At 40.1% G+C, this 26,072-nt stretch overlaps 1 protein-coding gene across 1 annotated transcript in view; it reads left to right on the top strand.

Moving 5' to 3' along the window:
* Positions 1-26,072, top strand: part of neb (nebulin) — a 229,493-nt gene that overhangs the window by 166,025 nt on the left and 37,396 nt on the right. Inside the window, 17 exon segments of the mRNA XM_055638822.1 lie at positions 548-652; positions 1,164-1,274; positions 2,206-2,310; positions 2,728-2,838; positions 4,256-4,366; positions 5,551-5,652; positions 5,747-5,851; positions 8,508-8,606; positions 10,641-10,754; positions 11,510-11,614; positions 14,104-14,208; positions 15,468-15,572; positions 20,254-20,364; positions 20,941-21,051; positions 23,459-23,572; positions 24,364-24,468; positions 24,950-25,054. Coding sequence (XP_055494797.1) covers positions 548-652; positions 1,164-1,274; positions 2,206-2,310; positions 2,728-2,838; positions 4,256-4,366; positions 5,551-5,652; positions 5,747-5,851; positions 8,508-8,606; positions 10,641-10,754; positions 11,510-11,614; positions 14,104-14,208; positions 15,468-15,572; positions 20,254-20,364; positions 20,941-21,051; positions 23,459-23,572; positions 24,364-24,468; positions 24,950-25,054 — 1,824 coding nt within the window.

Here is a 26,072-nt window from a genome sequence, read left to right as displayed (position 1 = left end):
GCAAGCCTCAGTCATCATCACCCTCTACCTATTACCAAGTCAACCCTAGATCAACTTACCTTGATTCCATGGGCTCTAACATTTTGGACCACCATGTTGACAATAGCCTTCCTGATGACCATGTAGACATTTAGAAACAATAAAACAATCAAATATCAAAGATATATATAAACATTCAATACTATATAAATTACAGACCAGTGGTGGAGAGAGAGTCAAATTCATTGCCAATGAACCGGGACAAGTATCTGGATTTGATTGGGTGCCAGATTGGAGCACATAATGAAATTATAAGGGGTAGGGGAGGATCCATAGGTGGGTGAGAGGAAAATGGGTCAGGAGAGATGTTAGATAAAGGATCAGCTAGTAATGTTGGGGAATGGAGAACATTGATCAGCAGTCAGGGTTAGGGTCATTGTTAGCGAGGGTGCAGGTGTTGGAAAGGTGTGGTCGACAGTAAGGAATATGGAAGCTTGCCTGAGCTGAGCAGCAGTTTTTATTGTATCATGTGCTTGGATATCCATTTATTTTCCGGTTTGATTTGCAGCTTGATTATAAGAAGAAATATGAGGCTACCAAGGCGAAATGGATATGGACTATAGACAGACCGGACTTTATACAGGCATACAAGGCTTCACAGCAGCAGAGCGAGGTATGTGGAAGATTGAACAACTCCGCATGGTGCTTTGCGCACATTAACAGATGATGCATATGCACGTCTTTACAAAAACTCACATATTTCTTTCCTGGTGAGTTTGTCTCCTGATTCAGCTTGAAATGCAGGACCATGGAAGAGATTGAACACAGTTTTTTTTTTAAAATCCTTAAACCAATAATTTTGTTTGTTCCCATCATCTTGCAATAATAAAATGTGGCTGCAGGCGAATTTATCATAGGCATGTCAAAATAAAAACAGCAGTGCACAATACCAAAGATTCATGACTGGCTGCCCATTTTAAACATTTGAGTTCTTCCCAGTGGAAAACAACTGATGTAAGAAATCTATAAGAATCTATCACAAGAAATTTATATCAAACTTTTCAGAGGCTCAAAGATGTGACAACATGTGCCTTAGCTGAAGTACTGACTGTATAATAATGTACAATAGTATCACTGCTGTCAATGTCTATTTGCTAATTCAAGCCGTTTATTGTTTGCGATAGGTGGACTACAAATATGACAGAGAAAATCTGAAGGGTTGCAAAATCTCTGTGCCAATACTCGGGGACAAGAACATGATATTAGCTGTAGAGAATACAGATTTGGCCAGTGGAGTAAGTGTTGATTTGCATATTTTGGCATGCATGGTCTTTCACGGTTGCAATCATTACAACGGTTCTTTATTTGTCACATGTACCCAAGGTAGGGAGAAATTCAATTTTGTATACAGTTTAGTACAGGTATCGTTACAGGTATGTCGGCATCACAGATACAGTATAAGTGTATAGCAGTAGTATACTGAGATAATATACAGTTACCAGATTTGGTGCCATATTCAATTCTCAGTTGTTGTACGTGCAGGGTTCTTGACCTGACCCCGGAGGTCCGTTGCCTTGACAGCGTTGCAGGGAATGGAGGGATATGGGTCATATGCAGACAGAGGAGATTAGTTTCAACTTGGTATCATGTTCAGCACAGATAGTGTGGACCGAAGGGTCTGTTTCTGTGCCTAACTGTTCTATGTTCAAAGTAATTTACTTTACAGCTTCCAAGTAGAATACATTTTTGGCAAGATAGTCACACAGCATGGAACCAGACCCTTTGGCCCAACGTACCCATGCTGGCCAACATGCCCCCAACTACCTTAGTCCCACCTGTCTGCATTTGGCCCATATCCCTCTAAACCTAACCTACCCATGGACCTCTCCAAAAGTAGTTTTTTTTGTAGTAGCTGCTGATAAGTGTTATTGCAAGTGTTAAAAAAGATAAGCCATCAATTTTATGAATTCTTCTTTACGTCAATATGTGGTACCAAAAGAAAGAGCCCTTGATTTCAGTCATGGTAACAGAGCAAGGGAAACATTCATGAGTTCTTAGCCCATTATCACCCAGGTTGCCAGAGCAAAGGAAAGATTTGAGGGCTGCACGCAATAGACAGGGGAACGGCGTCATTTCATACTGGGCGTCCTTCTTTGCAGAACGATTCTGTAATTCTGTAAGTGCATTTTTAATTACAATACATTAACTGTTTGCTGCCATTCTTAGGTGAAATACAGACATAAACATGAGATGGAAAGAGGCATCTTCCAACCAGTTCCAGACACACCACAGATGCTCCACGCTAAATCCATTGTTGCCCTAATGTCCGAGGTAATGTGGTAGCTTCATATCATGTTTTCATAACCCCTGACGAGGCCATGTGTGTTTTTAATTTGTCAACAGACCTACTTTGCTAATGCTGCCATGAAAAATATACTGTTTAAAAAAAAAATATGACTTATGCACAATTTTCAGTTGTGCAGTTATATCACCACAGGTTTAGGTTTATTATTGATTCTGACTGTCATAAGTTCAAATGCTATTCATATATCTTCCTCTCAGAGCTAGAATTGTTAAATTCTGATAAAGTGGATACCTATTTCCATTTTTAGACTGTTAATAGGTTGAACTGTTGGCATCTGTTGAACCCATTTAAATCATTCTCTCATTTTCAAAGAGATTGCAAGCATTTTTGCAATACCTTTGCTTCAAACATTCCTTACTTAATCATTTCTTCTTCCACTTTAGAAAAAATACAAAGAGGCTGTTAAGAAGAACCTCCCTAATGCTGCTTACATGAAGCTACCTGAGACTCGTGGAACATCACATGTAAAAGAGGTGTCCAAGTTACTCAGTGGGGTGAGTGCTGAGCAAGTGCGAAGATTTAGCCATCAGTAATTTGTGGTCATGTTACATGATCTTAGCATGTTACTTTCTGTGTCTCGCATCTGAGATGAAAATCCCAGTGACTTCGCTGAGAGTTGTTGGGGACATGCCAAATGTCCTAAGCCGTCTAAGGAAGTAGAGGCGTTAGTGTGCTTCCCTGGCCATTGCTTTGATTATCTAAGACAAGTTGCTGGTGATGTTGTCCACATGTCCTTTGTATAGATCACAACTCACCTGATAGCTAGCTTGGAATATTCAGTACATGTTCACAGCACTGATGTGTGGGAAGTTCCTTCTGCTGCAGGATCAGTAGGCTTCAGGCAGGTCACAGGGCCTTTTCATCACATTACTGCCCATCCTGCAGAATTTGGTGTCTTTTCCCAATGTGTGTCCCATAGAGTTCAGAGTCTTATGACATTGATGAGTAATAGTTGAAAGGGCCCCTACAAGGAGATACTTCTTCAACACTATCCACACTGTATTGTGGTGTCAACTGGGCAGTTCCGACGATGTGGCTTTTTGTCATATGGCGTTGACAAGCTGAAAATGTATAATTGAATCTGTCCACTCCTCCTCTCCAGTCAGGAACCTGACCACCTTCCAGACTGTTTATGGCTATGTGGTCAGAGATTCCACTTTTGGAATGTGAAATCTGAGGTGGCAATGGTGGCTGCTTTCCAGTTTGCCAGGATGTCTAAGAAATAATTGCCCAGAGGCCATTAGGACTGTAAACTCCTATCTCACCAGGGACCAACTTTACTGTACCACTCTACTGCTTTTTAAACAATTGCTGTTTTTTCCCTTTTTCCTTCCGCCCACAATATTTAATATGTAAAAGAATATGTGATTTTGTTCCATTTTGTTTGTTTGTTTGACTTTTTGCACAAAGTCCGCGAGCATTGCCACTTTTCATTTCACTGCACATCTCGTATGTGTATGTGATGAATAAACTTGACTTGGTTGTCAGATGCAGGATTATCTGCATTTCAACTTGGTGCTACTGAAATAAAATTGAGGTTTTATATGTGGGCTAAAATTGGACTAGGTCAGGGTGCAGCTCATCTGCATGCCAATGTGTTCAATGGTTCAATGTTACCTTCTTGAAATATGTACCTAGGTACAGAGAAATTCCTTTTTTTTTTGCATACAATTCACTGCAATTCCTACTATACATAAGTGTTGCATTACCTCAGCATCTTTAATGGTCTTCCATTTCACTTGGAGTTTTGAATAAAATAGCAATGATAAATAATTCAAAAGAAGGGTCTTGACGCGAAACATCACCCATTCCTGCTCTCCAGAGATGCCGCCTGTCCCGTTGAGTTACTCCAGCTTTTTGTGTCTATCTTAAGCATCATTTGAATGTTGATACTAATTTTTTTGACCACAGAAACTGTACAAGGAGAAGTTTGAGAAAGATAAAGGCAAGTCATCATACTCCAATATGTTTGAACCACCTGAAGTGAAACATGCGATGAACGTAGCCAAGGCCCAAAGCAATGTAAGCATTCAAATACATTTGATTTCCTCATTTTCACTGCCCTGTATCCTTAATCTCGCTCCTGAATGAAAAGTAGTTATAGTTGCAGTTGGAAATAAGAGGTCCAATTTCACAAGCCAAGGACTCTGAGATCAATGTTTTGGATGAAGTTATCTTATATCGATGGGTTCTTTGTGAATGATACAATCATTCAGCAGCCTTTTTCCCAGCATAAGGAGGTTTGTAACTAGCATGATTTAATAAGAGCCAGTTCTTAACATTTGCTGAGCCGCAGATGGGTGAGACATTAATTCACCAGTGACATTTCCCACAGGAAATCCAGGCCAATTGTGCAATCTTCAGAGTCAGAAAATAACTGGTCAGATTTTAAACTAATATTTGATTTCAATATTTGAAGAATCACAGATGTTAAAACTAATCCATTCCATCAAACCGTTGAGTCACACCCCATCTGGTGCCTCTCGACAAGCTTGGTGTTCATTTCTTTATCTAGTTCTAGTTGCTTTCACTTTCCTCTTAGTTTAATTTATTGTCACGTGTACCGAGGCACAGTGAAAAGCTTTTGTTGCGTGGTAACCAGTCAGCCGAAAGGCAACACATGATCACATCGAGTCATTCACAGTGTACAGATGCATGATGAAGGGAATAACATGAATAACATTTATTGCAAGGCAAAATCTGATCAACGTTAGACAGAGGGGCTTCAATGAGGTAGATAGTAGTTCAGGACCACTCTCTGGTTGTGGTAGGATGGTTCAGCTGCCTGATACATTTGTCACACAGAGAGTGGTGAACCTCTGGAATTCTCTGCCACAGAAGGTAGTTGAGGCCAGTTCATTGGCTATATTTAAGAGGGAGTTAGATGTGGCCCTTGTGGCTAAAGGGATCAGGGGGTATGGAGAGAAGGCAGGTACGGGATACTGAGTTGGATGATCAGCCATGATCATATTGAATGACGGTGCAGGCTCGAAGGGCCGAATGGCCTACTCCTGCACCTATTTTCTATGTTTTTATACCAGCTGGGAAGAAACTGTTTCATAACCCTAAGTGACTGATTATTATTTTTTCTCTGTATGCACACAAAGCAAACATTTTGGAATATAGGTAATGAGCAGTTTGTGTGGAAATGACTTGTCAAGCAGCAGTATTCTAGCAGTGCTGAAAAAATAATCTTCATCTTTCAGATTCAATACAAGAAAGAGGCTAAATCCCAATTGGCATACTCTTCCGTGGCAGATCGTCCAGATATTCTTAAAGCTACTGAAGCTTCCAAATTAATAAGTGATGTAAGTATTTCTCACAGCTTTGCACAATATACACTGTAAAATATTGCCCAAATCCTGGTACAGGCCGTTACATGAGTTCTGTATGTTCTGGCAGATTGGATACAGAACAAAGGCACGCGAGGAGGCCAGTCGTGGTATAATCAGCCTTGGGCGACCAGATATTGAACTTGCCAAAGAGGTGTCCAAGCTTACCAGCCAGGTAAGAGAGAAACATAAACACAATCTGAGATATTTTATCAACCATACAAGCGATAAGAGATCTGTGAGGATTGAGATTCTAGACAAGGTCAAACTTCAACCATTTCAATACTATGAAGCTATGTTCAACTGTGTTCAAACTGTATCTACCACTACATTGTAATTATATGTCTAACTATAAGAATCATTAAACCAAATCAGTGAGACTAAGAGGATACCATTTGACTAGACTGACAAGGGAAGATCTTATAAATCATGAACATGAATCTGGGATTCATTTGTATTTTTCCCCCATATACTTCTATTTTTGTTTTGCATCTGTTGTGTGTTTCGCCCATAAGCTCCTGCTTTATCACTTCCATTTCTTTTCTGCGAATATTTTATTTGTATATGACATTTGTCTTGAAATTTTTCTTGAAGGCATTTCTGGAGTGCAGGAGGATGAGAGGTGATCATATAGAGGTGTATTAGATCATCATAGGAATAGATAGAGTAAATGCACAGAGTTTTCTTACCCAGAGTAGGGGAATGGTGAACCAGAGGACACAAGTATAAGGAGAGTGGGGAACTTGAAGGACAACTTTTTTACATGGTAGATATATGAAACTAGCTGCCGGAGAAGACAGTTGAGGCAGGTACAATCACAAAGTTTCAGAATCATGTAGACAGGTACATGGATAGGATAGGTTTAGAGGGATATGAGCCAATCTCAGGCAGGTGGGACCAGTATGGGGCGTATAGGTCGGCATAGGCAAGTTGGGTTGAAGGGCCTTTTTCCATGCTGTGTGTCACTATGATTGTAATTTCATTTAGACAATGGATGTCACCCTGAGTATCTTAACACTAAACCTATCCTGCTATTTGGCAATAGTGATCTGAGTGGACTGGATTAGCAACCTGGGTCTCTAGAAAGGACAAGGCTTAGAGTTGATTTAATAAAGGCTTTTAAAATTACAAAAGGTTTCAATAGAATTAAAGTCTGTTTCCAGGGGACCAAAGCTCAAGACAACAAGGTCCATCAACAGAATATAGGGAATTCAAACAAAATATCATCACCCACAGTTTGGTTACAAAAAGGAACTCACTATCACATTGACTAGTTGATAATGGGTTTAACTGACCAAAACATAGGAGAAGGGAATAGATGGTTAGTCTAATGGAATTGGATGGCAAAGGGTTGAGGCAGCCTTGAGTGGAGAATAATATAGCTGCATTGACTATTTAGACTGAATACCTTTTTTCCTTGTTGTACAGTATATTCATACACTACGTCAGTGAGGGATAGGAGAAAGAAGATGAATTTAGAGATATTCACAAAAAAAACTTAACCACTGGTCAACAATAACAATGAAATACCAAGTGAAGTGCTCCTTTATCTGGCAGAGTTACCAGTGATCGAGAAAAGCAAGTTTTGAACTCCTTGTCTGTGGAGGAAGTAGTGGCTGATCAATTGAGCTTAGGGTCCATTTTGCTCTGACACGGGGTAATGGGGCCTAGATTATCTTTTAAATATGGAGGATGACAGAGTATTGCTTAATACATTTCAAACCTTTCACCTATTCCTGTTGCCAATGGCATTTGGCTGTTGCTATTGGAAATACCAGCCATATCTAAGGATTCCACTTTCACATCCTCCAGCAAACATTACTGAGTCTTCACTTTGGCTGCTCAAGTGTTGTCTGCCATTCATATTCTTGCGAATACAGGGGCAGAAAACAGTTAATAACTGATTTTAAAGGAAGTGCTAGACTTTTAGAGACTATTTTACTGAATTATGATAACACTCTCACGTATTCCACATCATCCCTGCCCCTTCGCTTTGCTCCGAACAATCAAAGTAAAACAAACCTTAACTAAACTGGAAGGTACACAAAAATGCTGGAGAAACTCAGCAGGTGCAGCAGCATCTATGGAGCGAAGGAAATAGGTAACGTTTCGGGCCGAAACCCTTCTTCCATCTTAACTAAACTGGGTTCAGTTCAGTGGGGCATCGATAAAATTACAAGCAAAGCCTTGGTAGAGGTTATTCGCAACAGCTTAGCCAAGTCACCAAAACCACATACTACTAAGCTGTTGCGGCCAGGGACATTATTGCTTTAGGTAATATAGTTGTTAGATTCAATTTGTGACGGTATTTTGCAGTCCCCTCTAACCTTCTGATACTGAAGTGACCAGATTCTTAGTGCTCTGGGCAAAAGTTCCTGCAGCCATTAAACAACAGCTCGAATCACTGCAACTTTAAGAAAGCAATTGTGTCTCGAAAGCATCTGAGAAAAGTCAGGATTGATTATATAGGACAAAAGTGCCCTAGAGCAGTTGTTTTTTTACAGTTTGCAATATTTCATTTCAACCAATTTCATTTTAAAGGTTGTTCCTGAGTGAAACAGATGGGAAAATACATACAAAGCAATAATTTCACTCCAAAAGATGTAGTGTTAAAAGTGCTGTAATTTGTGGGGTTTTTCCCTGTGGTAGAATGGGCTGTGTGCGGCTTTTAACTGGTTGTTGACTGACTGGAGTGAAACCTATAACTACTGCTGCCAATGTAATACTTGCCTTGCACCTAGCACTATCACAAGCTTGCAATTTCATCCGGGCTGCCCCTTAATAAATATTGACTGTTGCTCTGATCATGCACATCTTGCTACGCTTCATAGGTGGAATATACCAAACAGAAACTCAGAGGCCATGGAGCTGCTTCATATGACACTCCTACGATGAGGGTCGCAAAGAAAGCAAATATACTCACAAGTGACGTAAGACAAACTTAAGTATCAAGAGTCCCTGTCCCTGTGTTTTGTATTGTACCCTGTCTTTAGACTTTAGAATTTACTTTAGTGTCGCCATTTAATAAAATATCACTTTCTTTAGTTGTCCTTCCATTAAAAAATTACAATGCAAAGCTATTCACATTTGCACAATGAAACTATCTCAATTGAATACCAAATGGAAATAGTTGACATAACAATAAGCAAGGACCCATCCTTCCGTTCAGTCATTTTTTGCAGCCTAACTTACCCTTTTTTATTCCACAGACACAGGCATTTTGACTACTACAACTACAAATCTTTTTCTTCTTTGATCCCAGATCTACAAATGTTGAATATTGTATTCAGCTCAATATTGTCAAAAGGGTTTGGCATATTTGGAATAAGCTCAATATTGGCAATAGGGTTTGGCATATCAGCCGAGATGTTCTTTTTTTCTTCTTTTCCTAAGAATTCTCAAAACATCAGAGCTCCCCCTTTTACATCTCAGTGTCAAGCAACAAATAGCAAACTGTCTGACGTACTAATCCATTTCCCACCTCTTCTTCAGCTTCTTTTCCTTTTTAACATATAATCTTGCTTTTCCATATTCTTGAATTATTTACATTTTTGTAAATATTGTATTTTATTCTGTAGTGAAACTCACAGATGCTGTGTGAGAATTTTAAAAATATCAATTTTTTTATCCTTTGACACATTTTATAATCCAATGATATGTTGCCTGACTCACTGAGTTCCTCCAACAGATCTTTTTTTTTGCTCCAGTTTCCAGCACCCGTGTCTCCATTGCAGGGATGTACTGAGGGAAGGATACCTGTGTTTTCCGCCATGAATTGTTTTTAATGAAATGTTTTTCCCCTTATCTTGAAATGTTCACACCTACGATCGTAGGAATTGACGATTTTTTAAAGAGTTTTGCTGTCTACATTTTTAACCCTCCAGTCAGGAGTGGACATTGAACAATCTTCTGGCTATTCATGATGTTTGATCTGTGCACAGATTAAGAACGTAGAGTTAAGTAAGAACAGTTTGATGTAGTTGATCATTAGTAATTCAGGCATCATTTATATTCCATCATCAAAGCATGCGCTAATCCCCATCCAATCACTGAAAGCTCCAGCAGGACTGGATTTTCACCTCTTTTTATTTATGATTTTTTGACTGAATATGCCTTTTTTTTGTATCTCCACTCTCATTGCTATTAAATATTTCCCCCCCAACTTCTATTTTCGCGTGTTTCTCCCCTTCCATTATCTGTTACCAGATTTCTGAATGCCTTTATCTTTGAAATTTTGTTAATAATGAAATTGGTCCGCTCCCTACACTTTTCTAATCTGCTGAACAACTGATCCATTTACTGTCATCAGATCTACATTTGGAAAGAATGCAGAGAATATTTATGAGTATGTTGCCAGGGCATGAAGGGCTGAACTGTAGAGAGAGATTGGGCAGGATAGGACCCGGCGTGGGGGAATTGCCTTGGAGAGAGGGGGGAAGAACAAGGGTGGACATGGCGCGGGATACTTTGTAACTTTGTCAGTGCCCTTTATGTGGTGACTATTTGCATACCTTGCATATGCAAGCAAAGTATTTCACAGTGACTTGTCACATGTGACAATATAGTATTCAATTCAATTCCTTGGAGCGCAGGAGTAGAACTTTACTCCTTGGAGTGCAGGAGGCCAAGAGGTAATCTTATAGAGGTGTATGATGCCAACAGGGGCATAGATAGTACAAATGCACAGAGTCTTTTACATCGGGCAAGGGAATCAAAAACTACAGGATATAGGTTTAAGATGAGAGGAACGAGATTCAATAGGAATCTGAGGGACAACGTTTTGACTCTGAGGGTGGCACATGGATAAGAAAGGTTTAGAAGGATATCAGCCAAACCTGGGCAAACCGAACAATTTTAGTTGAGGTATCTTGGTCAGCCTGGACATGTTGGGCCGAAGAACTTGTTTCCATGCTGTTTTGATTGTGGGAATGGCATATTAACATTGTTTATTAATTCATGTGTAGATTAAGTACAAGGAGAAGTTTGATAAGGAGATGAAGGGGAAGAGACCGAAGTTTGATTTGAAGGAGAGTTCGGGATACAAGTCTATGAAAGATGCAACTATTTTCGCAAGTGAGGTGAGTGTTGAGAAAGATACATGGACCTCTCAGTCTGATGAAAGTTCTCGACCCAAGACATCACCTATTCCTTTACTCCTATTTTTAGTTTGTGTCTATCTTGAGTGTTGAGAAACTTGACTTTTCATAGTTAATCTATGTTCTCTAGATTGGTTGAAGACCCAGTAATAAGATCATAAGATCATTCAAAAAAAATAGTAGCATTAGGCCATTCGGCCCATCAAGTCAACTCCGCCATTCAATCATGGCTGATCTATCTCTTACCCCATTCTTCTGCCTTCTCCTCATTACCTCTAACACCCGTCCAGAAATACCAACATACTGATTTTTTAAGACGTTGAAATGCATGTTTCTTGCTGTGGATCCTCGGAGATTTCTGTTCAGTTAAAAACAAACAGGGTGGTGGAAAGGAGGATGGCCTAAAATTCAGTATCCCAGTTGGTGGGATATACATGTATGCTTGCGATGTAGAAGGAGGCCGTTCAATCCATTGAGTCATTACTAGTTTTCATCCATCCCTTTCGGACATGCATAATGAAACAATGAGGCATGGAAAAAAAAGATTTTTTGTTCTGTGAATATATTTAAGATGAACACTGATGCACAAACCTTCAGGTCATTGGAGAGAAATGGCTCAAACTATGGCACATTGCAAATCTATAATATGTCACGCAGCTAAAATACTTTAATGTCAAGGGAGTCAAGAGAGTAATTGTCAAGGGACTAATTGCTTCACTCTTGCCCTTCACGTTTAGGTTAAATACAAGCAGGATTTGAAGAAGATGCACAAACCTGTGACAGATATGTCGGAATCCTTGCAAATGCAGCATAACCTCTCCACCAGCAAGTTGGCAAGTCAAGTAAGTGTGTTTGCATCATAGGTTGGCATCAAAACCCAGTCCTGTCTTACTCTAATACATGGATGATATTTTAACACCTTTTTTTCCTGTCTAAATCTGACTACATTATTGGAGCACCTCTGGTAGTGACCCTACTTACCACCTCTTACTACTTTTTTTCTCATCAGTGATAAATCATCATGTTTGGTAAATAAAACTTCATTTATTTTCTGTTTAAAAACCTTCATATTGTTATAAAACAACTAATTTCTCCACTCCCACTGCAAAATCCTTTCTTCTCATCTTAAAAATATAATTCTCAACTCTAACAAATTATTCAGTTGTTCAGGAAGTGAATGAATTGTTTTTTTTAGGACTGTGAAATTAACATTTTCAGAGTTTTGGACATCCATGCTTTTAGAATGGAAAGGACAGCAGTGACTGAGCCAAATTAGGCCAACCATTAACAAACCAGAGTTTCCCATGCGTCAAGGATTAGGAAATGCTTGGACTTGTAGGGTTTTAATTCCTTACATATTCTGTTGGTGGGTTGGGGTGGGGTAGAGGGTGGGGTATTGGAGGGTGGGCACTCATTAGAAAGGCTTATGTTTATTGTCACATGTACCAAGGTGCAGTGAAAAGTTTTGTTTTGCAAGCTGTCCAAACGGTGGCGCAGTGGTAGAGTTGCTGGCTTACAGCGCTTGCAGCGCCAGAGACTCGGATGCGATCCCAACTACGGGTGCTGTCTGTACGTTCTCCCCGTGAACTGCATGGGTTTTCTCCAAGATCTTTGGTTTCCACCCACATTCCAAAGAAGCACAGGTTTGTAGGCTAATTGGCTTGGTATAATTGTAAAATTGTACCTAGTGTGTGTAAGGTAATGTTAATGCGTGGGGATCGCTGGTCGGTGCGGACTCGGTGGGCCGAAAGGCTTGTTTCTGCACTGTATCTCTAAACTAAACTAAATTAAATAAAAAAGAACAAATGTACCACACATAAATACAATCAGTTCAAACAAGTACAATAGATAAAGCAAATGGAGAGATACAGAGCACAGAATATAGTTCTCAGCATTTTAGCGCATCAATTCTATAGACAAAGTCCAATGTCCGCAATGGGGTAGAGGTGAATGGATTGGCTTATGGAGGGACCGTTCAAAAGCCTGATAATGGAGGGTAGGCAGCTGTTCCTGAGTCTGGTGGTGTGCACTTTCAAGCCTCCGTACCTTCTGCCGGATATGAGCAGGGAGAAGAAGGAATGACGGGGGTGAGACAAGTCTTTGATTATGTTGGATCGAGTTTATGAAGAAAACTAATCCTAGTATAATTGGAGAGCCCACTATAGCTAACAATTTTCTGAATCAAAACCCAAGGAACTGCAGATGCTGGAATCTTGAGCAAAACATAAAGTGGTGGAATAACTCAGAAGATCAGACAGCATCTGTGGAGGGAATGGATAGGCAATGTTTAAAGTCAGATTGAAGAAAGGTCCCGACTTTAAACATTGCCTATCCATTCCCTCCACAGATGCTGAAGCATCGCTTATCTATTCCCTCCACAGATGCTGCCTGACCTGCGGAATTATTTCAGCACTTTGTGTTATGCTCGTTTCAAAATCAGTTTATTTTTGGTTATTTAACAAAACATTGCTACTTATATCATACAGTTAAGATGGCAAAATTCTGCAAGAACTGATACAAATGACTACCATAATATATACACTTTGACAGGGGTAATTTTATTTCAACCTTTGGTGAATGATGAAAATAAATTCACAAAAGGATTCCAAAAAAAATATTTTGGGGGGGGGAATGGCAATTTTTTTAAATGTCTGAAATTTTGCGAGGCATTCCCAGCAAAACTGGATTTATAAAAATCATATTTAATTTTCACTATTTATTCACCTTATTCAGTTCTTGATTGGACATCTTGCCTTTTCACATTTTACTGGATAATGAACACTTTTTTAGCATGTTTAGTAGATGGGTCAAGCTGTCACACTATTATCAATCAACTATTTAAAAAAATCAACAAAAAATTAATATACAAGTATGAACGATTTCAACAAAAAAAATGACCACAAAATGTTTTATATGATCTTGTACGTTATTTTTTGTTTTCTTTACAACATTAATCTTCCTCACTGATAGATTTTTTTTTTAAATTGATGATTCTGTGACTTAAATCAACCTAATCAGTAAAGGTAGCATAATCAGTCCAAAGGAAATTGCTTTGTTAATGGTTGCCATCTCAGTTCTACCAACTGAAAGCACTTCTCAGTAAATCTGCCTCTTTCCATTTTTAGTTATTTTACTTTTACCTCAACCATTGTGTGTAATCCACTGAGTCCTAAACTATTCACCTTATTCAGTTCTTGATTGGACATCTTTACTTGCCTTTTCACATTTTATTGGATAATAAACACTTTTTTAGCACGTTTTTGTAGATGGGTCACACTGTCAAGACTTGATAGTTTTTCTGTTGTTGAGGTGATTTTTGACCCTCCCATAGTACCAGTACAAGAAGGAGTTTGAAAAGAGTAAGGGTCACTACCAGCTGGTGGCCGACTCACCTGAACAAATGCATCTGAAGGAGGCGACTGAGTTGCAGAGTCAAGTAAGTCAGTTCAACAAAACTGAACATACGTATGTATAACGTTAACCTACTCAATGTGCTCAGATCAATCCAGAATTTAGGAGAAATAAAAGCAGAACACTTACTTGTTATGAAACAGAAGAGGCTATTTTACCAATGAGATTCATTGGCCCCCAACAGAGCAATCTGAAGAGTCATGTTCCCCATCCCTTATACAATGTCTCTACACTTTGACTCTCAAAGGGGTCTTACAAACCTATCAACTCCACTTTGATTGCTCTGTTGGGGGCCAATGAATATTGGCCCCCAACAAAGCAATCTGAAGAGTCATGTTCCCCATCTCTTATACAATGTCTCTACACTTTGACTCTCAAAGGGGTCTTACAAACCTATCAACTCCACTTTGATGCTGTTGCCACTCATTTACAGTAGTCATGAACCTACCAAGCACATTTTTCAGATGTGGGAAGAAACTGGAACACCTGACACAAACTCACAGGGAAAACAAACAAACTGTGCATAGACAGTACCTATGGATCAAACCCAGATCCCAGGAGCCATGTGGCAGCAGCATCACTGTGCTATTTAGAGAAAGCTTTTCACTGTACCTCGGTACACGTGGCAATAAGCTAAACAATAACAAACAATACCGATAACAATAACAATACATTTATAGACTAAGTCCTTGATATCTGCTAGGTTTAGAAGCACAGACTTCCTGCCTAGATTTAAACACCATTGATAATTATGTCTCAAAAAAAGAACTTTGCAAAAAATAATTTAGTGATGACTAAATCAGGTACCTATGGTCCAGAACCCTTTCAAACACATTTAATGAAGCCTTGTGTATTAATATGACACCCTGCATTGTGAAATCATCAAATATATTGGTAGTGCAATATTATTTTAACAGTGCAATCAAGCACTATGTTTTATTACGATCATGTTTAATTGCAATTACATCTCCAAGTCATTTGACAACATTAATTATTTTGCTTTAAGCCAATTATCTTTTTTCATAATGTATCATAGCTCAAATTATTTCAATGTCTTTGTGAAAATGCTATGTTCTTTATTATTGCATGAAATATTGATGTTGAATTTACAGTATGTGGACCATTTGAATAGAATTAGTTATCAGCATTTTGTTGCTCAGACAGGGTGGAGGTGGTTGTATAGTGAAGTGAAGGGATGGGCTACGACACAAAATTGGGACTGTAATTGCAATGTGTAAACCCTTTTCCGATTACCGAGAGTAACCGCAATGTACAACGTTTCAGGTCAAGTACAAGGAACTATACGAGAAAGAGAGAGGAAAAGCAATGTTGGACTTTGAAACACCTGTTTACCTCACTGCCAAGGAATCCCAGCACATGCAGAGTGAGGTAAGGCCAATAAATTAGAGTATTAGCTCTGGGCAACCTAGTCAATGTGCCTGTCCTATTGATGGCATTGTTGTCCAATAGTAACTATAGTAACCTTTGCTCTCACTGTGAGTAACTATCTTTGATGAGGACAATGCAAGATTTCCAAATACTAGCCTTTTGTATTCTTCAAGTAATTGATCACTTCCAGTGGTCTTGAAGACTGCTACATATGGAAATTAGAAATAAACTTGCATACAGGTTCTCATACTCTTGTATTAAGTTTTATAACTGTACATTGTTACAGTTGTAAATATTTAAGGCTTGATTTTTTTTTTTTTAATTGATAATTGAACAAACACTGCTAAAGACCCACTACCAAAATTTGGCTTGAAAGCTTATCTCCATCCCAGTTCTGATGCCGTCTCAACAATCTTAATGCTTTGAGGTGTTGTGCAGAGATGACTATCCATTGACACCTGTTTGTGGAACATAATAGAACGTGCTGGCCTATAATATGATTGGGTAAATCAGGGAGGAAAGGTGAACTTAGTAAAATTGTCGTATGGAATGGATGACTTTGAATGTGCAGATACTGTTTAATGTCATTAACGTAGTCATAATTTACCATCAAAATTACAATCAATGCATTTATCTAAGCTGAACATTTGAAAATATCTCTTTTGCAAAGCAATAGCATCAGGAAAAGGCCACCCAAACTAAACAAAAAAAGAGAAAAAAAAAAAGAAAAAATTCAAGCTGCAAATATTTCCAAATGCCTCATCTGTTCTTCTGCTGTTCAAACCCTTTGCTCTCACTGTGAGGTCAACATTTTCAATACAAGTTGAATGAGACTATTTGAATTTCAGTGCCATGTGGTTATCAAGATAAATCTTGCTCTTTTGCTTCCAAAAGTGTGCTTTCATGTCCAGCACCTTTTCTGCAGGTAGACAACAGTTTGTAGTAATTGGTGCTGAATCACAGATAATTCTGGCTCTTTGACTTTCAAGGTACTCCCAACTTTAAAGCAAACTAAGCAGGCTTCCCATGAAGAGCTGCAACTAAGTCAGGGGTTCATCATTGAGCATAAAGCCTTGTGGTCAAATCAAGTATTCACAGCCAAGCACCGTTGATAGATCCAAATGTGAATTTTAAATAAACTTTTAAGTGCAGGTGTCAGCCTTCAACAGGAGTAAATCTAAAAGATTTAACCACAATAAAATAATAAGATAGATCACTCCCATAGAAGACAGTCCACGTTTAAAGAAAGAATCTATGTTATTTCAGTTGGAGACAGCTTCATATCAATAATGAGTTCACTGTTTAGTGTTAATGAGGTCTTTGTTTGGTGCCACAAAGTAATCTCTTCATTGTAAAAGGCCTGACCCACAGACGCGACCTTTCAGCGATTGTCTTCAATCTTCAAGCTCGAGGGCACTCGCCTGAAAACCCTTGAGCAGGATTGACCGTCAGTGATCACACACACACACACACACACACACACACACACACACACACACACACACACACACACACACACACACACACACACACACACACACACACACACACACACACACACACACAAAAGGCACACACCAGGGACACACACACACACACACGATGACACAGTAAAACACACACACACACAAGTCCTTTAGACAGCGGGGAGACACACACACACAAAAAGAGACGGCAGGGAGAAGGGGAGCCAGGGCCAGACAACTTATAATAAATTTTAAATTTTACCGGTTGGTTTTCTTTGGTCCTGAAAACTCCAATGAGCCAATTAAAATGCTCGGTCAGCTGAGGAGATCGCCTACGGCTGCCCTCGACTGCCTGTAACTACATAGCGACCCCACTCCACTGCACTACGAGTTCAAAAGAACCGTGCCGACCAATTTTTACTTGCGGAAAATGTTTCAATATGCTGAAAAAATTTTCTCGACCAAACTAAGGCCCTCGAGCATGAAGGTGAGTTCCAGTGACGTCATAGGACCACGTGTCGACCATGCTGCGAGTTTGAGTTGAGGGCAACTTCTTCTAAACTCACAGATTAGGTCGCCGCAGTGGGACAGTCCCTTAACTATGGTTTCATAGAAATAGAATACTGGTGTAGCAACCAGCTCCTTCTGATAGAAATAATATAACCATAGAAACCATATAGGTGCACGGAGTAGGCCATTCGGCCCTTCGAGCCGTGCAACCGCCATTCACTATGATCATAGCTGATCATCCAATCCAATCGGTTTTATCCCGTACCTGCCTTCTCTCCATACCCCTCTCTGCGTGAAGTTCCCCCTCATATAGCCACAAGGGCACAATCTAACTCCCCTCTTAATATTCCCTGTTCTCAATGAAAAGCTGGCCACATCAACTCTGTCTATCCCTCTCATCATAAAGCCCTCTGTCCCCCCTTAACCTTCTGCGCAGAGAGTTTATTCAACCTATCTCTGTAGTGGCAAACAGTTTCATAGTCTCATATTGGTGTATCCTAATAATAGGGCAAAAATTGTACACCATACTCCTTCTGAATAATGACAGTGTCTGCCTATAATGAGCAAGAGTTTGCTTTTTATTGATGGGTCAATATATCAGGAGTCCTGGTTTGCAGTTTACATGGCTTGTTCCTTTCAGAGGTCACTTAATTGAAGCCAACCTCGGCACATGGTAAGCTAGTTGTTCAGTTCCAATCTGTCTGTCCAAACCTGTGCTGAGCACCTGCCTCTGCCTGATCTGATTAGTCTGACAACATGCCACATGGTCTTGAGACACAAAGGGGGTCCCGACTTCTATTACATTGCCAGCAATGTGCCGGTCATGGTTCAAAGTGGTAACAGGGAAGCAGTTTGCAGACAAGTTGCACCGCTAGAGTTAGTGGTCTTGCGCATGCAAGATTCAGAAAATTAAATGACTAACTTATGAGCTCATGTTGCCAGAAAAACTCCAGATGCCAAAAACAGAAATAAAACTCATGCTTACAACATTTCTTGTTTAGCCCACACTGCCTATTCTGTAAGAAAGCTGTCATAAGCCAAACTTTAATGCTGACTAGTGTTGTGGTTTCAGTGCTATAGTGGTGGAATCAGAGAAAGTTTGAACATTTATTGTAAAAGACATAAACTTATAATTGACTATAAACAGCAATGAAAGCCATCTCCTGCTGTTGATTTTAAATGTAGATTTCTCATCAACGTAAGAGACATTAAATCAGCCAGCCGATTGCTGAGGGTTTTATTTTACTATAGAAACTACTGTTAGTGTCACAACTCATTTTCAGCTATATTTAAGATGGAGTTAGATGTGGCCCTTGTGGCTAAAGGGATCAGGGGATATGGAGAGAAGGCAGGTACAGGATACTGAGTTGGATGATCAGCCATGATCATATTGCATGGCGGTGCAGGCTCGAAGGGCCGAATGGCCTACTCCTGCACCTATTTTCTATGTTCCTATGTTTTGGCAGTTCTGGGCTACCATCTATTTAATGGTTTCTCCCAGCAGATTCCCCTTTCACTTAAAAAGGCCTGGCTTGTAAAAGCCTAGAACAGTGGACCATTCAGTCTTTTGAGCATGTCCCGCTATTATGGTTCAACTTCAGCTCAACTAAACTTTTTTTTTTACCATTGTGCCATACCCAACAAAAATCAACCAGTCTCAGAATGAACATGCAATGGGATTAGCATCTTTTGGGGAAGAGTATTCCAAATTTCTATTTCACTCAGTGTGGGAAGAAAAATGCCTCCTAATTTTGCTCCTAAATGACCTTGCTCCAATTCTAAACTAAGCTCCCTTAACCCAGAATACACAATTCTAGGGAAAGGTTTCCCTATATCAACTCTATTGAATTGCTTTAGGCGTTTCAATGATTCAAGTGCATCACTGATCAGTCTGAAGAAGGGTCCCGACCCAACAAAACTTCTGTCTATGTTCTCCGGAGATGCTGTCTGATCCACTGAGTTACTCCAGCACTTTGTGTCTTTTGTTGTAAACCAGCATCTGCCTTCCTTGTTTCTACATCACTCTTCACTCACTAAGAGAATAACCATGACCAAGTTATGTAGCTTGGCCTCATAACTTGATACTTTCAGGTAAACCATAACTTGATATTTTCAGTTAAAAAGGTTAATTTGTGGTGATAGCAGCACCTTCATTCTTGAGAGAACTTGATTTGTCCAGAGGTTTACAATTCTTAACTATCCAAAACTTTCAAACTAGACAGATGAAAGATTTCTAACTTTCAAGAATATAACATAAGAAATAGATGCAGGAGTAGTCCAATTGAACAGCGTCATGAGGATGGGTCTGTGCACGTTTGCCATTCCATTTGAGGTCCGCCTTGGGTATCATACTTTCTCCTCTTCATCCTACATCAGAAACGTTCTACCACAACATAGTTTTGTCTTCTTTCATTCTCATCCCTACAATTGAAACATAATTTCTTTAGCTTTGAATTCCAGAAGCCTTGAGATAAACCCCAATACATACATTCTATTTTGATGTTGTTTTCCCTTTTAAACACCCATTCCACTCATTTTTCAACAGGTGGTGTATAACCAGCTTCAGAGTCTCTGTAAATAGACGCACCTCAGCCAAGAATCTTCTAAGAAATTTATTGAATGCCTGTTGTACACGCTTTGACATCGTTTTTCTTTACGTTAAAACGTTTTTCTCTACTTTTTTTCCTTCTCCCAAATATCAATAGAAAGCATATAAAAAGGATTTGGAAGAGCACATTAAAGGCAGGAACCTGTCCGGCCTGGAGATTACCCCGGCAATGTTGCATGTCAGATATGCAACTAAGATAGGCTGTGAGGTAGACAGTTTGCCTTTGTCTTTTTCCTTTTAACAACTTGAAAATATAATCTCACTAATACAATATCTTTATATTTTGCCGACTTTTGAAATAGTGTAATAAATCATGGAAAACTGTTCTCCACATTTGTTATGAACATTATGAAGAATAACCCCACTACTGCTCTTTGTCTTGTACATCACATTGCTAAATGTGCAATTAAACAATGAAAGCTCTTTTTTTCAATAATGACATTTTAAATAATTTAAAATAAGATATCTGAAGAAGGGTTTCAACCCGAAACGTTGCCTTTTTCCTTTGCTCCATAGATGCTGCCTCACCCGCTAAGTTTCTCCAGCATTTTTGTCTACCTTTAAAAGTCATCTAATGTGTCTTCTGTGTTGTTTTTCTGTGAAACCTTGTCACCTAACTCCTCTTGTGGTCTCTTGTCGATTTTCATACAACAAAAGATGTATGTGTTTTTCTGTTGTCTGGTTTTCTTCGCTGTCTCAACACTTTATTAATGCATGAAGAGCGGCAAATCTGGGTTATTCCTTGCGTCTTAGCAGCATTCCTTTTCCTTCATTTGTTCACCAGAAAGAATACAGGAAGGATCTGGAACAAGGAGTTAAGGGAAAAGGGTTAACCGTGTTAGAGGAAACTCCAGAGATGGTCCGAGCAAAGAACGCAACCTACATTTTGAATGAGGTAGGTATAGCCTAGTTGAAGTTATGGCTATGCAATTCTTTGTGTTACTGCTGGCATATGGGTCAGTGGCCCTGCAGGTTATTTTACCATATATCCTACTAACATAGAAGAAGGCGATTCAGCCCATTGGGTCCATGCTATCTCTTGGTCCAATCCGTTTACTAGCACGGTGGCATATCGGTAGAGTTGCTGCCTTAAGGGCCTGTCCCACGAGCATGCGATTCCATGTGGCAAGCGCGACCTAAAGAACCTGTCCAACGAGCATGTGATTGCATGCGGCAAGCGCGACCAATCCAGAAGTGGGGGCCGCGTGGAGGTCAAGTGCGTGACATGAAGTTCTAGCCAAGTCCACGGGAAGTTCGCGCGTGACGTACGGCGTCGAGGCGGTGTGTACGACATCGAGGCAGCTGCGGGCCGGCAGGCCATTGCCGCGCGGAATTTTTGAACGGTCAGTTTTTCGGAGCCCTGCGCGATGTCGCGACCAGCTCCGCACAACTCCATATGGCTCCGGCGATCAAAGTGGAACTGGCCCCGCGAGGCCGTACGGCTCAAGCGACCACGTTAGGTCGCGCTTGCCGCATGGAGTCACATGCTCGTTTGACAGGCCCTTTACAGCGCTTTAGCACCAGAGACCCAGGTTCGATCCTGACTACAAGTGTTTGTCTGGACCGAGTTTGTATGTTCTCCCCATGGGTTTTCTCTGTGATCTTCGGTTTCCTCCTACACTCCAAAGACATACAGATTTGTCGGTTAATTGACTTGGTATAAATATAAAATTGTCCCTAGTGTGTGTAGGATAGTGTTAATGTGTGGGGATTGCCGGTTGGAGTGGACTCGGTGGACCGAAGGGCCTGTTTCCGTGCTATATCTCTAAACTAAGCTACAAATTCAACCATTACCCCAGTTATTTCTCTGTAAACGATTTTCTCTCACAAGCCCATTAATCTCCCTATGATTTGCCTATCAGTCACCTCCACTGGGGTAATTTTGCTCCCACCATCCCAGTCACCCTGCTCCCTTTCCCCCTCTCATGTACACTCATCTCCCATTCCCTACTTCCATATTTCCTTTTATCCCCTCTTTCCCCTTTTCCCTGCCCCTTTCCAGCAGATCCCTCTCTCCGGCTTTACATTTCACGCCTCCTCTTCTCTCCTGATCTGATACCCTTTTATCTCCTTTATACCTTCAGACTTTGTCAGTATTGCCACTCATCTGCCAATCACCCCCATTCACCTGTATCCACCTATCATTTCCCAAAGTCAAATCCCTCCCACTCTTTCCCAGCCATCTCCCCCCTCTACTCCAATCACTCTAAAAAAAGTCGACCCAAAATGTCATCTGTCCATTCCCTCCATAGATGCTGCCAGAGATCCTCCAGCAGTTTGCGTTTTGAACCAGCTTGATGTTTATGCAGGTAGTTCAGATGAGCAGCAGGAAACTCAGCTGGTCGGCCTAACAGCTTTGGAATGAATTAACTGGTATTAATGTCTCAAAAACTTACGGTTTACCATACGGGTTCTAAATGCAATGCCACTAAATTTTAACTGAACCAAATATTAAAAAACTGGGATTCTTGACCACTTCCTTGTGTGTAGATTAATGAATATATTGTTGTGGCACCGTGCCTCTACAATGTTTAGTTTCCTTTGACTAAAAATGTGCCACGGTTTCGGTTGAGCTTAGTTTATTGTCACATGTACCCAGGTACAGTGAAAAGCTTTTGCTACGTACTGATCAGTAAGCGGAAAGACAGTACATGATTGCAATTGAGCCATTCACAGTGTGCAGATACATGTTCCCGATTTCATTAAAGCTTTTACAACAGATATCGGACGGCAAAGCATAACAAATAATTAATTGAACTTAAATCTTAAACATTAAGAGTTAAACTTAAAAACTTTAGGCAGAAAATGTTTTTATTGATTAATAGGGATATCAGGGGTTACAGGGAGAGGCAGGAGAATGGAGAAAAGATGGGGGGAGTTAGGGGGTCACTTATGAAAGATAGATCAGCCACGATCAAATGGTGGAGTAGACTTGATGGGAGGAAATGCCCAAAAGGTCAACAAAATGAGAGAGTCCTGTCAGATTATGACAATGAAACTCACAGAGAGCATAATTTTGCTTTGAGCGCAAAAGATCAAACTGCAGGAGGTTTTTAAAATCAGCAGGTCGAGCAGCATCCCACTGTGGGGGAGATTCAAAATGTCCACATTTCGCCTTGAGACCCTGCCTGGCCAGTCTGATATTGCTTCAGGTTTCAGCTTCTCAAGTCCATTGTGTCCTTACATCTTTGCTTGAATTTGACAATTTCCAAATATTTAATGGCTGAAGATTGCCTCTGGGCTCTTATTCAACAGTCGTAAACCAGTGCGCTAAATTGCCTCCTTTTTTCTCTCAATCTCAGAGAGAGTACAAGAGATCGTTGGAAGAAGAAATAAAGGGCAAAGGTCTTGTGGCATTTGCTAACGAAACACCAGACTTTGCCAGAGCTAAGAATGCTACAGATATTTTAAGCCAGGTGAGTGATAATGGATGTAACTGCCATCTAATACTGGTAATCCTATCTGTCCCATTAATACAATAGCATTTATGATGTGTGTAATTTAATTGACTAATTATGTGGGATAAAATTGCTTGGTACAATTACTTGTAGTAAGTTCGCTTGTATGGAAATCTTTTGATGTTGTTTCCAAGGTTCGTCAGCTGGGCTTCATTCACACACTCCCAGCCTTATGGATTTTGCGCCTTGGATTTTCGAATTTGGATTCCAACGTTTGTATTTTGAAAAAGTGCATCAGTGAAGTTTTTTGATACAATGAAAAGAGAAAGTAGTAATAAGAGTTACATTGCTGTAGTGCTTTTCACAAATTCAGGTTGCCCCCGAAGTTGTGTCAATGCAGCAATCATGCCACACAGCAGGATCTCACAATCTATATTGTAATAATTGTGATAATGTCTATCTTTCAGGAGTCCCAAAGAGAGACGATAAATTTAAAAACTGTTGCCAAGACAGCAAGAAAAGTATGAAGTAGACATTTAACTGAGAAGAGGGTTGCTGGAGGAACAAGGTTGAGCATTTTCAGCATTTTCTATTCTAGGTTTCCAACAACAGCTGGATGTTACATGACAAGAGGAATTGATTCGCTGTTCTTTGGCTTTGCCTACACCCCAGTTGATAGAAGCAGCAATTATAATGACAGATTTAAACCAATATTGGTTTCAGCTGGATCGACTAGCATTTTGAATGGAATCATTCACTGTCTGGAATCTTACTTTTGTGTTTACTCATGCCTGGTCTTTGATTTTTAGGTAAAATACAAACAATTGGCCGAAAAGGAGAAATCTCACTACACCACAGTCATTGACACACCTGACATTATTCATGCTCAAAACGTGAAGTATCTAAGCAGCCAGGTAATCTGCATCATTCCCTCACCATTTACCTTTGGCTGAGTTGCCTGAAAATTTGATTAAAATAACCTGTTGCCTCGATAAAATTCATGCGGGGGGTAGGTTGTATTCTGTGTAAAAGTGTAAGTGATAAAGTGGAACGAACTCTGGTAAAGGTTCCATCCCGTTCTGCAATTCTATTTAAGACATGGGGACATAACGAATAGAGGCACAATTATTTAGTGCATTACTGGTAACAAATATTTCTTTGCCCTCTGATAAAATTCCCCAGCCTATATTTAAACAAAAGTAGCTCACAGCAAAGAAGCAGCTTATTAGAATAAAGCACAAAATAATTTTGTTCCTATCCAAGTCAAGTAGTTTGAGCTTCCTAGTGCTCAATCAGTTACATTTGGGCAAGGTATTACTGTTAGGAACCTTATGTACGATGGAAATGTACCAGTTTGTTGCCGTCTCTCACACTGTTCCCAAATTTTTATTCTAGAAACAATACAAGGCCGAAGCAGAGAAGAACATGTCTCACTATGTTCCAGTAATTGACACACCTGAGATGCACAGAGTGCGGGAGAACCAGAAAAACATCAGTACAGTAAGTCATAACGTCTCGTTGGCACTTAGTTCACTTTTTCCAACACTTTTTCCTGGTTTCTGAGCTAAAACGCCGACCAGGTTCCTGGGTCAATATGTTTGTTCTGGATGGCTATTCCACTGCAAGGTGCGTCCTACAAAATAGGGACCATAGGAAGGGAACAGAGAACAAGGCACTGTTAACATGTTGTCCATTCAATGTAATACATGTCTGGAGATTAAAGGTCCCACTTTGGTTTGGGACATGGTACAAGAAAGTTGCTGTGTCCTTGAAGGGGTTAATAAGGACTTTCATTGTTGTTGTCTGAACAATTGGTGTTCAATATGTTTACCTGAGATTGTAAACATTAATACTGTTTGTGTATATTTGCTTTGCTTGTTTTCATGGAATTCAAGAAGGCTGTAACAAAATACTATTTTTATTCAAGGTGAAGGAAGAGTTCTTTCCTCCCTTTTCCCTCCAGTATCTTAAAATAAACAACATTAATTTAGGCCACATCCTCACCAACTAACACTAGGTATTGTATTCCAAGGACAAGAGAGATATCAGCTTTGTTCCCTGCCCAATACCCCTGCACGATAGAACCTTACATGAGATCAAGAAATGGGCGGGGGCACTGGAAAAACCAATGGGACTAGTCTGTATCCTGGAAACAAGGAACTGCAGGTACTGGTTTACAAAAAAGAACACAAAGTGCTGGATAACTCAACGGGTCAGGCAGCACCTCTGCAGAATATGGATGGGTGATGTTTCGGAGCGGGACCTTTCTTCAGACTTTTAAGTGAACGGCCCCTTATTTCACCTAATCATGCAATCTATCTATATCCCATTGCAAATTACAATGCCCTTGTCATGACATGCCCTTCCTCCTGAGCTACAAACAGTGTTGGAGGAACTCAGCGGGCCAGGTAGCATCTGTGGAAGGAAGTGGACAGATGGCGTTTCGGGTCGGGACCCTTCTTCAGTCTGAACTACCCTCCCACCTACTTTTGTTATCGGCAAACTTGGAACACTGCAT

Source organism: Leucoraja erinacea, chromosome 7, assembly GCF_028641065.1.
Source record: "Leucoraja erinacea ecotype New England chromosome 7, Leri_hhj_1, whole genome shotgun sequence".
NCBI lineage: Eukaryota > Metazoa > Chordata > Chondrichthyes > Rajiformes > Rajidae > Leucoraja > Leucoraja erinaceus.
Note: the sequence above shows the minus strand (reverse complement) of the source record. Positions and strands in the feature narration are given on the sequence as shown.